The sequence below is a fragment of the Abramis brama genome (assembly GCF_963993115.1).
Source record: "Abramis brama genome assembly, chromosome: 13".
Taxonomy (NCBI): domain Eukaryota; kingdom Metazoa; phylum Chordata; class Actinopteri; order Cypriniformes; family Leuciscidae; genus Abramis; species Abramis brama.
In genome coordinates, this window is record NC_139975.1 from 34,523,358 (window position 1) to 34,539,863 (window position 16,506).

General features: G+C 39.5%; 1 protein-coding gene across 1 annotated transcript; it reads right to left on the reverse strand.

The window, feature by feature from the left end:
• Nucleotides 1-8,662: 8,662 nt before the first annotated feature.
• LOC311094413 (E3 ubiquitin-protein ligase TRIM35-like) lies at nucleotides 8,663-14,837 on the reverse strand. The gene is made up of 6 exons (XM_084132374.1): nucleotides 14,121-14,837; nucleotides 10,758-10,853; nucleotides 10,327-10,557; nucleotides 10,187-10,209; nucleotides 9,987-10,105; nucleotides 8,663-9,611 (listed from the first exon to the last, which is right to left on the reverse strand). Exons 1-6 carry the CDS (start codon nucleotides 14,514-14,516, stop codon nucleotides 9,067-9,069), a joined length of 1,410 nt encoding a protein of 469 aa, XP_083988500.1. The 5' UTR covers nucleotides 14,517-14,837; the 3' UTR covers nucleotides 8,663-9,066.
• Nucleotides 14,838-16,506: the final 1,669 nt, after the last annotated feature.

Here is a 16,506-nt window from a genome sequence, read left to right on the forward strand (position 1 = left end):
AAAGTCCGTATTGCCCAGCGACAGCCCTGAAACCTGAAGGATCTGGAGAAGCTCTGTATGGAGGAGTGGGCCAAAATCCCTGCTGCAGTGTGTGCAAACCTGGTCAAGAACTACAGGAAACTGTAATTGATGATCTCTTAAATGATCTCTGTAATTGCAAACAAAGGTTTCTGTACCAAATATTAAGTTCTGCTTTTCTGGTGTATCAAATACTTATGTCATCCAATAAAATGCAAATTAATTACTTAAAAAAACATACAATGTGATTTTCTGGATTTTTGTTTTAGATTCCGTCACTCACAGTTGAAGAGTACTTATGATAAAAATGACAGACTTCTACATGCTTTGTAAGTGGGAAAACCTGCAAAATCGCCAGTGTATCAAATACTAGTTCTCCCCACTGTATGTTCATATGTATATTATCCTATAACTCAAGCTCTGAAACATATGAATGTACTGAGGCAGCAGCTGTTTATATATTCATGTATAATGATTGACAGCAGGGATGGATTACTGACCGGGCCTATGGGGCCAGTGCCCAGGGGCCCTTGCCTACCAAAACGTCTTACAGAACTGTTGTCCCATCCTGTTTAAAATTATATTTATTAGAACCACTCTTTGAGCTTATTTTTGTGTGTGAAAGGTATTGGAAAAATAACTATTTATTATTACAGCATAACTGCCCATTTTCCCTAAATTGAAGTGAGACTAAATTTTTAAACATTGCCTCATTTTTTATTAGCCTCATTTGCATATTTTTTTTTTGCCTAATTATAAATGATCCAACAAAATGGGCCTAGAGAGAGCTATTATTTAACTGTAAAAAGTAAAAGCATATACCCTTCACTCTAGTTGTTTGAACGACTGTAAAAGATGCACCTTCAAATAAAAAAGGCAATTAAGTGTATATTGGAAATTACAGCTTTTTTTACTGGTCAAACCAAATTTTAGTAGCCACAGCACTCGAAACGACTGGTCCAATCAGATTGTAATGCCTATCACAACTAGACTAGTGATGACAAAACAATTCACAGGATATTGTGAGACTATGAGGGGTGGACCTCAGTTCTTCTAGATTTGGGGGCAAGATATTTTCTACATTTTAATGCATAGAGTTCAGAAATATAAGAGCTCAAACCCATGTTCAGCAGGCAGCCTATGAATATAAATCAAACTTGCATCACAAGTGTAGGCTATTGTTATTCTCAAACCATATGCTGACCAAACAGAATTTCATTAAGTTTAGTAACAACATGTAACAATGTTTACATCAATTAATTTGGATAAATATCAGGTACCGTATATAGCTACATAATTTTTCTCAAGGAAAAATCTCTCATTAATGCTGTAAACATACAGGGAGTTGATATTATTATTAAAGGTTGAAATTAACGTTTTAATATTTGTAATGATATGAGTAAAATTATGATATGTAATATAGTGCATATATTTAGCAAAAATACTCCTTTCTATAGGCCAAGTTAATTTTTCTAGCTATATGCTGTGGTCATGGCTTTTCTGAGATAAACGTTACATTACGTGACATATTATTTTCCAGTTGTTTTATTGACCTATTTCCGTGGTTGAAGCACTGATTGAGTGATTTCATGAGACATGATACATTTCAGCAAGTTGTAGTTCATTCGAATTTATTTACTAACTAAAGAAGAGCTTTAGATCAGTTCACGTGCCGCTTGAACCGAGGTGCTACAGTGATCTGTCATGTCATATTAAAGAGCGCCAAAAACGTCAGGGTCTGGGGTTATAAGATAACATGATTCGATACAGAGAATAATATTGTAGGCCTATATGCAGGGGGCAGACTGGGTCAAAAATTCAGCCCTGGCACTGTAGCCACACCAGCCCACATTACCACACAAACACCCGCATTGAAATTTGAGGTATTAGGGGGGTTCTAAAATTTGGATTTCTTGGATCTCCATATGTGCATTTTAAGGTGTTTGAAGGCCAAAAAAATAGCTTTAAAAGCATGTCAGTGGGCAGTAGCATAAATTATTTGTCAAGCAGATAACAGATTCGTAACCATGAGAATGAGGATAAATGTTGTAATGAATGATCCACAGTACAAAATGGAAATGCAGAATGTTTCTACTTATTGGTGACAATACAAAATCACATATTCCAAACAGGAATGGCCTTAAATGAGAAATCTTTCAAGGATTATTTTGCATAGATGTTACATTTCATTCAAACACCAATGCAATATTTTTGTGTCGGGAGGCAAATGAGCAATTTATATATTAGCATTAAAGATTGGATTCAGCAAATTTTTTCTTTTTGAAAGTTAGAAAAAGTTGGTTTTCTTCTTTGATTAGTGCCAAAAACATTGATTAACTCAAGAAAGAAAAAAGTTGCTGAAACCAACTTCGTGGGCTGGTGTGGCTACAGTGCCAGGGCTGAATTAATCATGTTATCTTATAACCCCAGACCCTGACGTTTCGGGCTCAGCCCCTGATGTTTTTAAAACCTAGAAACGCCCCTGCATAGAGCCTTAAAACATCTCATCTGACAGAGGACTGTGCGCCGGTGCTGACTGCGTTATTTTTGTATTTTTTTAATTGCTGTGAGATTGTTTGCTGTTATGCGCAAATTTACTTGGTTACTTACGTAACCTCAGTTCCCTGAGATGAGGGAACGAGTATTGCGTAAGGCTAGCTTACGCTATGGGAAAACCTCCTTTTCTCGAGAATACTGAAGTTACACTTATAAAACGCATTGCAGCTGCACTGTGAGCACAACTGAACGCGAGAGAGGTCATTGGCTGTGCTGCGGCCACTGCACAAACCTGTGGCGAGGCGGCTCTGACGCAAGAACCAATCAGGGCGCTTGGCGCGTCATAGCCCACCAGTATGGATGTGGTCAGAGGCTATATATTGGCGAGACTTGCCTAGGTACTTCAGGTTTAAACAACTGAAGCGACCTCTGATCCAAGCACAGTAGCACGGCAGGCTACGCAATACTCATTCCCTCTTCTCAGGGAACTGAAGTTACGTTAGTAACCAAGTAGTTCCCTTTCGAGAGGTCTCTCGTATTGCGTAAGGCTAGCTTACGCTATCGGAACCACTTGCAAAACGCTGTGCGTGCTGACTTCGCTTTACCGTGACCAAGCATATGTATGAATCACAGAGAAGCATAATCCTAATATAAGCCGGTGAAGAACGGGCTTCAATATTGGATAACTAGGAACCTTAGTTCATGGTACAAGGGATACATAGTGGCCAGCTAAAGCAGCGCCAGGTGTGTATGAACCCTAAGATATCGTGGGGGTGCTTAACACTTTTTATACTGAGAGAACCTTGGCCTGTAAGGCGGGTACCTCCAAGTTATAAAACTTTACAAATGTGGACGGCGAGGCCCAGCCAGTCGCGGCACAAATGTCCTCAATGGGTATTCCACTGGACCAGGCCCACGAAGAGGCCATGCCTCTTGTGGAGTGAGCTCTGATGCCCAAGGGGCAAGGAAGGCCCTTGGATTTGTAAGCTAACGCGATAGCATCTACTATCCAGCGCGACAGTCTTTGCTTTGTAGCAGCCAAACCTTAGTGCGACCGCCAAAGCATATAAAGAGCTGCTCTGACTGCCTAAACGGGGCAGAGCGCTCCAGATAAATTCTGAGAGCCCTTACAGGGCAGAGTAAATGCGTGTCACTCTCATTGTGAGAGAGCAGCTAGGGAAATGACCTGCGCTCGGAATTGAGTGGAGAGCACTTTAGGGACATAACCATGCCTCAGTTTAAGAACGACCTTGGAGTTGTTTGGCCCAAATTCTAGGCAGGAAGCACTTATGGATAGCGCTTGTAGGTCACCTACCCGCTTGACTGAGGCGAATGCCAGCAGAAAAGCAGTCTTGAGCGAGAGCACCTTCAGGTCCACTGACTGAAGCAGCTCGAAGGGGGAACTCTTCATGGCCTCCAGAACCTTGAAGAGATCCCAGATAGGCACGGACGGGGGGCGCGGAGGGTTTAGCCTTCTAGCGACCCTGAGAAAACACACAATGAGTTTGTTTCTTCCTAACGGTTTGTCTGCTATAGGAGCGTGAAACACTGTTATGGCCGCCACATAGACTTTGAGCGTGGAGGGGGTGCGACCCGCATCCAGCAGCTCTTGCAAAAATGTGAGCACACTTGGTACTTCACATGTCTGAGGGTCTACGTTTTGTGCAGCGCACCAGCCAGCAAACACCGCCCATTTCTGAGCATACAGGCGCCTCGTTGAGGGCGCTCTTGCTTCTGAAATGGTTTTCAGCACCTTATCCGGGGGGTGCCCAGGTACCCGTTGAGGGGCCATGCATGGAGGGCCCATAAATCTGGACGGGGGTTCGAAATCATTCCCCTCGCCTGCGTGAGGAGGTCTCTCCTCAGGGGAATCAGCATTTGTAAGAGCTCTGGGTACCAACACTGGGTTTTCCAGAGGGGGCCTATTAACAGCACTGCACACCTGCATTCCCTGATTCTCTTGATGACCTCTGGTAGCATCGTGACAGGGGAGAATGCGTACACAGGGCGGCTCGGCCAATCGCGTCTCTGTTATTTGTAAAAAATATTAGGCAGTGAGCATTGTCTTCTGAGGCAAAGAGATCGACCTCCGCCCTGCCGAAGGCATCCCAAAAGAGTGAAGAGACCATTGTGGGTGAAGAGACCATTCTCCTGGGAGAACGTTGCGTCTGGATAACATATCCGCACCCTGGTTCAGAACGCCTGTTACATGTAGGGATGTCCCGATCCGATCACGTGATCGGAAATCGGGCCCGATCGCGTGTTTTCAGACTCGATCGGAATCGGACGTTACCTCCCGATCAGGACTCGGATATATATGTATTTATATTCTCATTATTTTTTAACACCTCTATTATGCGGTGACACAGAGTTACGGCGGTTTCACACTGCACGCGTTATTAGAGTGTAAGCAGCGCAGGAGCAGTGCGTATGGTGAGCAGGAGCAGGACACGCGCGTTTTGCTTTCATACTGGCAGCGTTTGTCACGCGCGGCTGAACCGTGGGTTGTGTACAGACAGAGTCTATAATGGATAAGTTGGCATTGCTTTTTTTCGTTTTCAAATACATTTAAGAGAAAAGACTTGTCAAGAAGCTTATTTTATTAATAATTTCATTTATATAACTTTTGGTTCATCTTTGTTTTTATTGTTATGGCAATAAGTTTAAGTTTAAGTTTGTTTTTGGACATTTGTTTTCTTTTTAAATTGCTGTTGGTCATTTGATTGACTGTTTAAAACACAATAGATATCATCAATGCACTTTTTGGATAAAACTGCGGTGTATTTTGGCCATGATCAATGTATTGTCACTTTAATTCAGCAAAAGCGGCGCAGCAAAAATAGACTCGGCGCCGAAACGATCGCGGCACTGCTGCTTTGCTCTGCTCTGCCGCGCCACCTCTGTGCGGTGTGAATGCTCTAAAGCCTGGTTTAATCTGTTAACATGGGCGGCGAAAAAAATACGCGCTGCACGCTCTGTTTTAACAGTGCAGTGTGAAATATTTTTTAATATTTACTGTTGCACTAAAGTCCAAAAGTGAAGAATTTATTTATTACTTGATTGTTCAAGCTACCTCACAGAAGTGCTCTGTTTGTTAACAGAGTTGTTGAATGTTAAAATAAGGTGAATTAAATAAAAAATAAGGAACATCCTGGATCTGTTTTTTTTCGCTCTTCTTTATTCTTTTTTGTTTTTGCAATATAAGTTAGAAGTATCGGATCGGGACTCGGTATCGGCAGATACTTAAAATCAAATGACTCGGACTCGGACTCGAGGGCAAAAAAACCTGATCGGGACATCCCTAGTTACATGCGTCGCCCTTAGTGAGCGCAGGTTGTGATGGGACCAAAGAATGAGATTCTCGGCCATGTAGTGCAGGTTGTGTGACTTGATACCACCCTAGTGATTTATGTATGACACCACTGCCCTGTTGTCCGTCCGGACCAGGACGTGGTGGTCTTTTAAAGTTTGGGAGAAAGGCTCTCAAAGCCAAGGCTACCGCCCTCATCTCTAGACAGTTTATATGTAGGCGCTTCTCTGGGTCTGACCATAGACCAGAAACGGGCCTGCCCTCGTAAAGGGCCCCCCCAGCCTAAGCTGGAGGCATCTGTCGAGATTGTTTTTCTCCTTGAAATCACACCCAGTCTCACACCAGACCGATACCAATCCATTGAGTGGGTCCTCGTCGGTGAAGCTGGCGAGCCGAGTCCGCAGAGTGGAAAGATCCATATCATCACATTCCAGGCAGCCGCCCTTCGCGAGTCGGCGAGTGGTCACGGCCCAGACAGGAAGCGCACAGAATATGGCGGTCTCCACCGACGAGTGGGCCTCTAAACGAGGCGCAGGTAGTACGAGGCATTTGGAACAACGCCTTCGGAAATATATTTTTTTAGACTGTGGACGCAGCGGCGAACACACAAAAAGCAGTGAAAAGGCAATGCGCGCAGGATGGCACAGCGACACGGCTTGCTGAAGGTGGCGAAGAAGCCGGCATCCTCAGAAGCTCTGTCCCGCTGCGTGGCGTTTCGACGGCGGCGAATGCTTCCGTATTCCGGAGGTCAGCGAAGTGGAGAAGTCGCTGAAGGAGTAAAATCTGAAGTACCTAGGCGAGTCTCGCCAATATATAGCCTCTGACCACGCCCATACTGGCGGGCTACTATCGCCCCTATTGGTTCTCGCGTCAGAGCCGCCTCACCATAGGTTTGTGCAATTTCCGCAGCACAGCCAATGACCGCTCTCATGCTCAGTTGTGCTCGCAGTGCAGCTGCAATGCGTTTTAAAAGTGTAACTTCAGTATTCTCGAGAAAAGGAGGTTTTCCCATAGCGTAAGCTAGCCTTACGCAATACGAGAGACCTCTTGAAAGGGAACCTGGAGATATTCTAGGATAGGCTGAAATCACTCCCGTGGTGCGTCTCTGTGTGAGAGATTTCAACAATCACCAGTCAGAGACAGCAGCAAAGCCAAAGCACAATGAAATAAGGCAACTTATGATTTTGAGGGTTTACATAGGCTATTGTCCGGTTTCATATTTGTCAGTCAACTTTTCAAAATACATTCGGGGCCACACTCAAAACATTCAGGGCTGAAGCCCCGGCAAAATCGACTGACGCCGCGTCTGATCAAAAGTAACCTGCCTTGTCTTGTCTATTGGTGTCAGTGGCCTCTTTGCTTGAAAAAAACGGAGAACAGTGTCAACACGATGCGTGAGATTTGGCAGCCCTGTCTTCACCAACAACATTGTGCATTATATTTATCAAAAAACGATTTTATTATCGTACTGAGGGGGGGCAGGGGGGGCCTTTGGAGATAACTGGCCCCAGGGCCTTTACAAGTCAAAATCCGTCCCTGATTGACAGAATAACAAGACAAACTACATACTTTCAAACCGTTATTTAAAACAGTTTTAAAATGTTTGAAAATTGTAATTTTTTTTATCATTTTATTTATATATATATATATATATATATATATATATATATATATATATACTTAATACTATTTATTACATGGCTTGGTTGAATTCTAATGTACAATGCGGTCTGTTATTTCTTGATAACAGACGCTGCTAAGTATAACACACCGTTGCCATGAAAAACAGAGCGTTGCTATGGACGCAGGATTCTAACCGTAGAGACGGAACAGACTATTTTCTTTAGCGGAAGCAATACAATCGTTTTTAAATCAATAAACTCCTTTTTAAAACAATATTTTGTGTCAAATTATTGATTTATTTGGTAGGTAGCCATGTAATAAGCGGCATAATGTAGAGCGAGGCGGTTGTTAAAGCGAATACAACCCCTTCAGACTGATTCAAGCTCTGCTTCGCGTCGGGGTCCCGATCAGCCTGTCGGGGTTGTATTCGCTATAACAACCGCCTCGCTCTACATTATCCCTTACTTACATATTGTAAACATGAATTTAAACATACTTTCATTATTGTATGACTTGTTTAATGGTTACTTAAGTATTGAATTTATAATATTAATAATTACTTTGGGATTTGAGATTTACAATACAATATTTTTTCTTTATCAACTATTACATGCACAGATAAAAAAATTTGTACATATAAACAAACCTCACAGCTAATATGCAGAAGCAGAAAACAGGAAGCAAGCGAGTATTCGCTTTATAGATGTAATGTAAGGAGGCAAGATGTAGAGAACCCAAGTGCAACTTTAATACCAACGTGATCAAACATAAAAAAAGGCATGAAAACTCGAAACAAGAACAAACAGCAGTTACCCAAAACAATACTAAACAAAGACACAGGGCAAACATGAGGGCTTAAATACACAAGACTAATGACCCAACAAGGGACACCTGTGAACAATGAACCAATAACATGATGACACATCAGACAAGGGAACACACGCAGGATCACATGACTTTGAACAGGGGATCACATGACAGACATGAAATGTGACCAAGACAAGACCAAATCATGACAATAGGCCAAACCTGAGAAAACAGCACCATCTTGTAAAAAAAAAAAAAAAAAAAAAAAATATATATATATATATATATATATATATATATATTGAATATATATATATATATATATATATATATATATATATATATATATATATATATTCAATATATATTCAATATATATATATATATATTCAATATATATATATATATCAATATATTCAATATATATATTTATTTAAAAGAAAAGGCCAACAGAACAAAAGTCTGTTAACAAAGACTGCATCATTTTATAGTTAAATGGCCCTGGGATAAAAAGAAATTGGGGAAGTTTTGTCCTTAAGGTCCTGAGTGTAAATATTTTGTGTACAATGTGGAAAGGAAAGAAGAAAACTCAAGTAAAAATACACACTTGTGCCAAAATTGATGCAGTTTGCATTAACACAGGATTTATTTTATTTTTAAACTGAAAGAGACAAACATGTCCTTAAGGAAACACGAGGGTTAATTTGGTTCTAAACTTTACATTGAAGTGTGATTGATCAATGAGACCCTTTGATTACAGAGTTATTATTGATGCATAATTTGCAAATCTGAATTAAGAAGCAGAATCAGATTTAACTGTGATTTTCTGCTGTAATAAACAGTTTAACTGGTAAGATCCTCAGAGGAGAAGTTGTGCAGGCATTATATAAGAATGGAAAGACAGTCTCAGTGAAGGATGTGCTGAATCTGCGCAGACAGTCTTTAGTTACAGGATCAGAGAATGACACTGTTCCTCTGTCATAGTCCAGCTGAACTCTCACACGCTGAAGCTTCTGTTTAACAGTGAAGACAGTGGCGGGTTGCTCTGGGGATTGTGAGCCGTATTTGCTGTTCATGTACCGCACACACCAGATATTAGACTTAGAGAAATCCTTTCCCTTCCTTTGGTTTGATGCTGTTGTTATTCCAAGACTCCAGCATGTATTGTCTCCAACCTCCACATCCCAGCAGTGTGTTCCTGAGTTAAAGCCCTCAGATCCCAGGACACATGGATACCTGTCAAACCTCTCTGGATTAGCAGGAAGTGTTTTATATACACCACTGTACGACACACTGGTCAGATCAGCAGAGAGTGTGAGACGAGGATATGCTGTGTTTGGATCCAGAGTCAACGGAGCTGCAAAGAGAATAACATCAGATTACAGGATGAAATATGATGTATTAGAAATGTAAAGGTTAAACATTTTTCTTTTTCTGAAAGAGATCATAAATCATAACAATGGTCTCTCAGTTACTGTCAGAATGGATTGAGGCTTCAGGTTTAATATCAGTATTCAATAAACACTATTGTATCCTAATACATAAACATAAACCATGAGGAATAGACTTTTCATTATGAGTTCGCTGTATGATCTGATGATTTTCTGAAATACAGTTAAGATTCACTTGGTAATTCAAGTGATTATTAAATATATTTCTATCAAATGTTGATGTTGTGTGTGTTTATATCTGAACTATCTTCTGCACTGGTGTCAAATCTGCTGAGACTCACTGTGTTGGACAGTTTCCAGCATCTTCTTCCAGACTCTGAACGGCAGGTTACCCAGATAACGCGACACATGAATCAAAGCTCCAGAACTCATCCGTGGATCCGGCTGTGAGATCTGGACTCTGAGGAACATTCAGGAGTCAGAACTGCAGTGAATTTGAGTTCAGATCCACTGAGAGAAGAGATACGAGCAGCTCACTCACCTTTCCATTGAGGCCTTAAAGTTCTGGAAAATATAGAGTTTGAAAACATTTTAATATCTTATCAAACACTCTCACTGTCAATGAGTCTCTCTATACAAGTTGTTTTCTGCACAAAGAATGAAGCCAGATTGATTTGTCACCTTTAGAAACGAGACGTCATTGTCTTTCATCATCTCCTCCATGTCTCTGATTGTGTGTGAAAGAGCTGAGATGTGTGTGTTCATCTCCTCCAGCTTCTCCTTCATCCTCTGCTTCTTCTGCTCCTCTTCCTCTCTCAGTGCAGTGATTGTAGCTTCTTCTTCGTCTCTGAGAAACTGATGAAGCTTCTCAAACTCTTCTTTAATCTGACGCTCTGTGTGCTCAGCTTGAGACTGAAATCAAATCACATTCACTTCAATCATCTCAATCAACACAAATCTCGGATACCCGACATATAACGGATCCAGAAGCAGAAGCTGCTCGTCATTTACAGAAATAATCAACTGGAATACATTATATTACATATATCATTTTATAACGGTATAAAGTAATTCAGCTGTAATGAAAATGACTCTTGATTCTGTTTCCTCACATTGATGTGTTGAGCTGTTTTCTCAAACTCTCCTTTCTTCTTTTCCTTGTGCTGAAGTTTCTGTCGTAAGGACTTCAGTGCTGTATTGAGCTCCTCCTAGAATTGAACAAAAATACATTAAACACCAGATTACAGTGAAGAGAAGAAAATACAGTGATATGATCATACAATTCTGTGCAAAAGTATTTATTAGTATATATATACCATAACCACGTGATCTGTGACGTTCATTTCCACACAAAGTCACGTGACTGCTTCGTATTCAGATTCAAAAATAGCGTGAACCTCCTGAGCAGGTTTCGATTGTCTTCGGTAGTAGTAAATAAAAAAGAAATAGACTTAGCCCTCACACTGTTGAACAAGTTTCTTTACATTTATTAAATTACCCACAAAATAAAATGTCAGCTCCCCAGTTCACAAGCACTTCACCATTCCACAACAATTTTCTTTTATTTTGATTATGCCTACATGAGCCTTGCCTGTGAACTCGTAGGATTAGGACTGAGGCTAAAGTTTATGTGAATAAGGCTGCTTTACATAGATGGGGGAATCTCCTCAACCACCACCAATGTGCAGCATCCACTTGGATGATGCGACGGCAGCCATATTGCGCCAGAACGCCCACCACACACCAGCTTACTGGTGGAGAGGAGACAGTGATGAAGCCAATCAGTATATGGGGATGATTAGGAGGCCATGATGGACAGGGGCCAAGGGGCAAATTTGGCCAGGATGCCGGGGTTACACCCCTACTCTTTTTCAAAGGACATCCTGGTATTTTTAATGACCACAGAGAGTCAGGACCTCGGTTTAACGTCTCATCCGAAGGACGGTGCTCTTTTGACAGTATAGTGTCCCCGTCACTACACTGGGGCATTAGGACCCACACAGACCACAGGGTGAGCACCCCCTGCTGGCCTCACTAACACCTCTTCCAGCAGCAACCTGTTTTTTCTTAGGAGGTCTCCCATCCAGGTACTAACCAGACTCAACCCTGCTTAGCTTCAGTGGGCAACCAGTCTTGAGCTACAGGGTGATATGGCTGCTGGCTGATTTGAACAATAGACTATTAACTTAAAGCTTTTACTCTTAAACACAAAAGGTACGTCCACTATAATAAAAAAAGAATGTTTATTAAACAAACCAGATCAAGTAATAATATTCAGCAAACCTTCTAGTAGCCTACTTTCTTCAATCTGTCTCTCTTCTCCAGTGGGTTGGGCTAATCCAAAAGAAGTGAAAACAAGGGGGGTGTTCTGAGGACAGACTGTTACCTGTGAAACAGGGGTGCTCTGAAAACACCCCCATTAGCAATTAGTGCTTTCCACCTGATGAAATGAACGCGGCAAAAAATCGACCAATCAGAATTTTGGTCGAGCAAGAACATATCGACCAAATAACTGACTAATCGACTGGGAGATTACAGCCCTAATTAACACTAACATGAATTATGAGGATTAATTGTATTGCTTTGTAGTTTACAGAGCACAAAGTTATTTATTAAATGAAAAAAAAAAGGAAAAATAAAAGGTCTTTTGGGACAGAAAGACAGTTTTTCCACCTTTTGACCACAAGATGTCGTTAGTGTGTAACGTGTTGAAAAGCTTGGAGTAATGAACCATTTTACAATACAGTCGAGGGGGAAAGCCCCGGTGCTTCACAAAGCTTCATTTCACCATCACTATTATATACTGAAGCAAAAAAGTTATCCAATACTAACTGGGCCTGCGTGATAATGTATTTGGCCCCATACTTACTAATTGCTCAAATCTATGAAACTGTATTTATAATGTTGTTCAGCTGGACTAAACACAGCCAGTCCTGGGGTGCGTTTCCCAAAAGCATCGTAGCGTAAGTAGCACTTGAAAATCTTCATAGAACTACGAGTGCTCTGGAGTAATCGTACATCCCCAAGTGCATCGAAGACAGATTTATGAGGACACCTGCAGGACAACCGGCAGATACACCTTAACTTTATTCAAATGCAATGTGATTATAATATAAGGTTTTGATTGTACTTTATTGTACACTTTATTACTCTTTTTTGTTGGTTAAATTAATAAATTAAATAATTAAAAACAAAAAAAAATAGAAATAATTTAATCTAATAATTTGAATCAAAATTAAATGAATGAACATAAAAATAAATAAAAGAAATCCTTTAAATCTGTTAAAAATTGCATCTTTGTTTCGCTCTATCTCCTCTAAAACGACATTAATTTCATCTTTTTGAAAGGTATCTGTTCATGTTTTTGTTTTTGTTTTTTTTTCAGCCATTTTGTCAGTTCCTCCGCCTGTAGGTGCTTTATGACTTGTCTTGATTGCTAATCCACAACAGATGACAATTATTAGGTTAAACGTTCAGAATACGATTCCAGATATGGTTATGTTTCAGCACATCACGAATGGACAGCGACTCTTAAGTAGCACGTAGAGCGCGTTCTCGCGCGTTCATGTTAAGTGCATTTTTGGGAAGCGCTTGTGGAATTGCTGCGAGTGTTCGTAACCTTGCACGTAGAAAGCGCTCTTAAGAGCTAAGATACATCGTTATCGGGAAACCCGGCCCTGATCACTGCAGCCCTGTTCAATCACATAAACACTTAAATAGGACTTTTTCAACAGCATGAAGTTGGTTAAAAGGTCTTAAACAGTAACACACTATTGACAAAGGTGAAAGAAACTCCAGGAATAATGATGAAGACGGTGATTGAAACACATCCGTCTGTGATGGATTACAAACCTATTTCAAAGGCTCTTGGACTCAAAGAACCACAGCGAGAGCCATTATATCCAAATGGAGAAAACTCGGCACAGTAAAACCTTCCCAGAAGTGGCTCAAAGTCACCAAAGGGCCAAGAACAACATCGTAGGAACTGAATTTTCTTATTTTCTATCAGAAAATGCTGAAGGACAATATCCCATCTTTAGTCTGCAAACTGAAGCTCAAGCAACAAGACAATGATTCAAAGAATAGTGAGTAAATCCACCTCTGAACGGCTCAAAAAAGCACAATTACAGTTTTGGAGTGGCCTTGTCAAAGGCCTGACTTGAAATCAATTGAGATGATGTGGCAGGACCTTAAACAGGGAGTTCATGCTTGAAAACCCTCCAATGAGGCTGAACTAAAGTTGTCCGCTCAATTGTGCTGTTTTTTTTTTTGTGTGCAAAATAATGATTTCTATGAAAAAGGCCCCACTATTTAGTATGAGACACAAAAACATAAGAAATCAGGATGGGCAAATACTTTTACAGCACAGTAAATGTCATATAAATTTCAGTAAAATGACATTGAAATAGTGATGATATCTATGTTTACGACTAATTATTGTTCTTTACATGTGAAACAAGAAACATTTGTCTTACCTTGTAAGATGAAAGCACTTCACTGATGGGTCTGAATGTGTGATTGGTGTGTTTCTCTGAGTCTCTGCACACTAAACACACAGGCTGTTTGTCCTCCAGACAGAAGAGTTTGAGTTTCTCACTGTGTAAACTGCAGATCTCCTCAGATCCTGATGAACGTTTCTCATTTCCCTCCTTCAGGAACGACTCACACAAGTTTTTTAATGTGAGATTAACTGGAGGAAATTCTTTTGAGGATCTTCTCCTGCAGACAGGACACTCCTGAGTTTTCTTAGTTTTCCAGAACTGTTGTAGACACTCTTTACAAATACTGTGACTACAGGACAGAAAAACAGGAACATTGAAGATTTCACAGCAAACAGGACAAATATAATCATCTTCAGCTGCTGAAGCCATTTTCACCGTTTGAGTCTCGCAAACTAAACTCTACTTTCACTTTCTGAAGGACGGTTTTCAAAAATAGATCTGCTGTCTGTTCAGAAATCACAACAGACATCACAAAAATCCTTTTTTGTTTTTTTGAAAAAGTTTTTCTCTTTGTTCTCCATTGATTGCTTATTCTTTATTGCTTTTGTTGAGACAAAGTCGGTGTGTCAGAAAGTCAGTCTCTTCTTGGTTAGTGTTGTAAGAGGGAGGAGTTTATGATCACTGCAAAAAATGCTTTTCTTACTTTGTATTTTTGTCTGGTTTCCAGTCCAAATATCAAAAAATTCTTAAATTAAGATGCATTTACTAGATAAGTAAAATTAGATAAGATATTATGTCTTGTTTTCTGGGGAAATAAATCAAATTAAGTGAGTTTTTGCTTAAAATAAGCAAAATTATCTGTCCATGGGGTAAGAAAAATATTCTTAATTCAAACAGAAACAAGCGACTTTGACAAGGGCCAGATTGTTATGGCAAGGTGACTGGTACGATAATTGAGACAATATATTGTTACACCCCTAAATAATGCATACTAAATGTATGATATACATGATGTATTATAAGGATAATGACAGCAAATGTTTTTTTATTAGCTGTAATACATTGTCATTTGATCAACATTTAATAAACATTTGTTTGTTTATTATTTTGCTATGAAATGTGTAAAAAAAAAAAAGAAAAGAAAAAAGTTTATGGTTTATTTGAGGAATTGGAGTCTGTTAACTACTGAACTTTTTTTTGCCTTATTTACTGCCTTTTCCCCATCACAGTAATAATCATAAATTAGGTGTAATTCGAAAACTGAAAACTGTTTTGAAAATTGACATTGTGTAACACTAAACTTACACTTGTATATTTATTTTTACACTCCTTTTTGAAGCTCTTTTTTGAACATCTTGGGAAAATGTTATGGGCTTTCTCATCAAAATATGACTTTCTGTCACAGAACAGGACATTGATTCATACATGTCCACCGTACAGACACCAGGACTCACAGCATGTTCATCACACAAGTGAAATTATAGATCAATATTCCTATAACATATTAGATATTATTATGAAAATATTGCCAATTATTACTCCCATTATTACTCTTTTTTTTTTCCATTACATGTTTCCCCAAGAACACATTAATATGCAAATTAAATAGTGTATAGATATGTTGAATTGAATGGGACTACACATATATGGCCATTTTACCCAAATATTGTATGAAGTAAAATGGTGTATCATTTCATTCTATTATATCTTTTATTACATAGTTGAGAATCATCGTTATTCAAAGTTTGTTTAAAAAATACAGAAACATAAAAACTCCCAAAAGAATATATATATATATATATATATATATATATATATATATATAAAAATTAATATTGAATGTCATTAATGTCTTTTTTAGGAGGATATCACAGAAGTTAATGAGTTTCAGGAGCTTTATGAAGAGCAGTGTAATCTCACATGACCGGAAGATGGCGACAAAACATCATGAAAACACACGGTCAGCGGTGGAGCATTACAATAATCTCTGAACGTACAATATTTAATACACACACACACCCTCTTGTTGACTCCTTTACCTGTTTATATTTGGTGTTCATTTATGAAAAAATGACAGGAATGATCGAGAACTTGGAGCAGAAATACTAACATTTGTACCAGATGTAAGTTTATACTGTTTATGCTAATTTACTTACGATTTATAATATCTAATTCTTTTCTAGTTGCCAATTTACTAAAGTATTTTTATGAAGTATATAATGGCTTAGTATGTCAAATTATGAACAAATATAATTTCCCCACCAAACATTTAGCAGTTTGTAGCATAACGTTACACGCCACAACAGAGATAGTTCGACGTATAGCTATATTGTTTGTTTAAGCCTTAATACAGATCATAACATCTGGGAATAAATGTGGCAAATCAAACCTGATGAGAAGTGTCCTCACTTCATTATAG

Coding starts and splice junctions, on each gene's coding strand:
- LOC311094413 (XM_084132374.1), bottom strand. CDS start 14,516: ATGGCTTCAGCAGCTGAAGATGATTATATTTGTCCTGTTTGCTGTGAA. Junction 10,558..10,757: donor AAACAGCTCAACACATCAAT/GTGAGGAAACAG, acceptor ATTTGATTTCAG/TCTCAAGCTGAGCACACAGA. Junction 9,612..9,986: donor GCTGGAAACTGTCCAACACA/GTGAGTCTCAGC, acceptor TTCTCTTTGCAG/CTCCGTTGACTCTGGATCCA.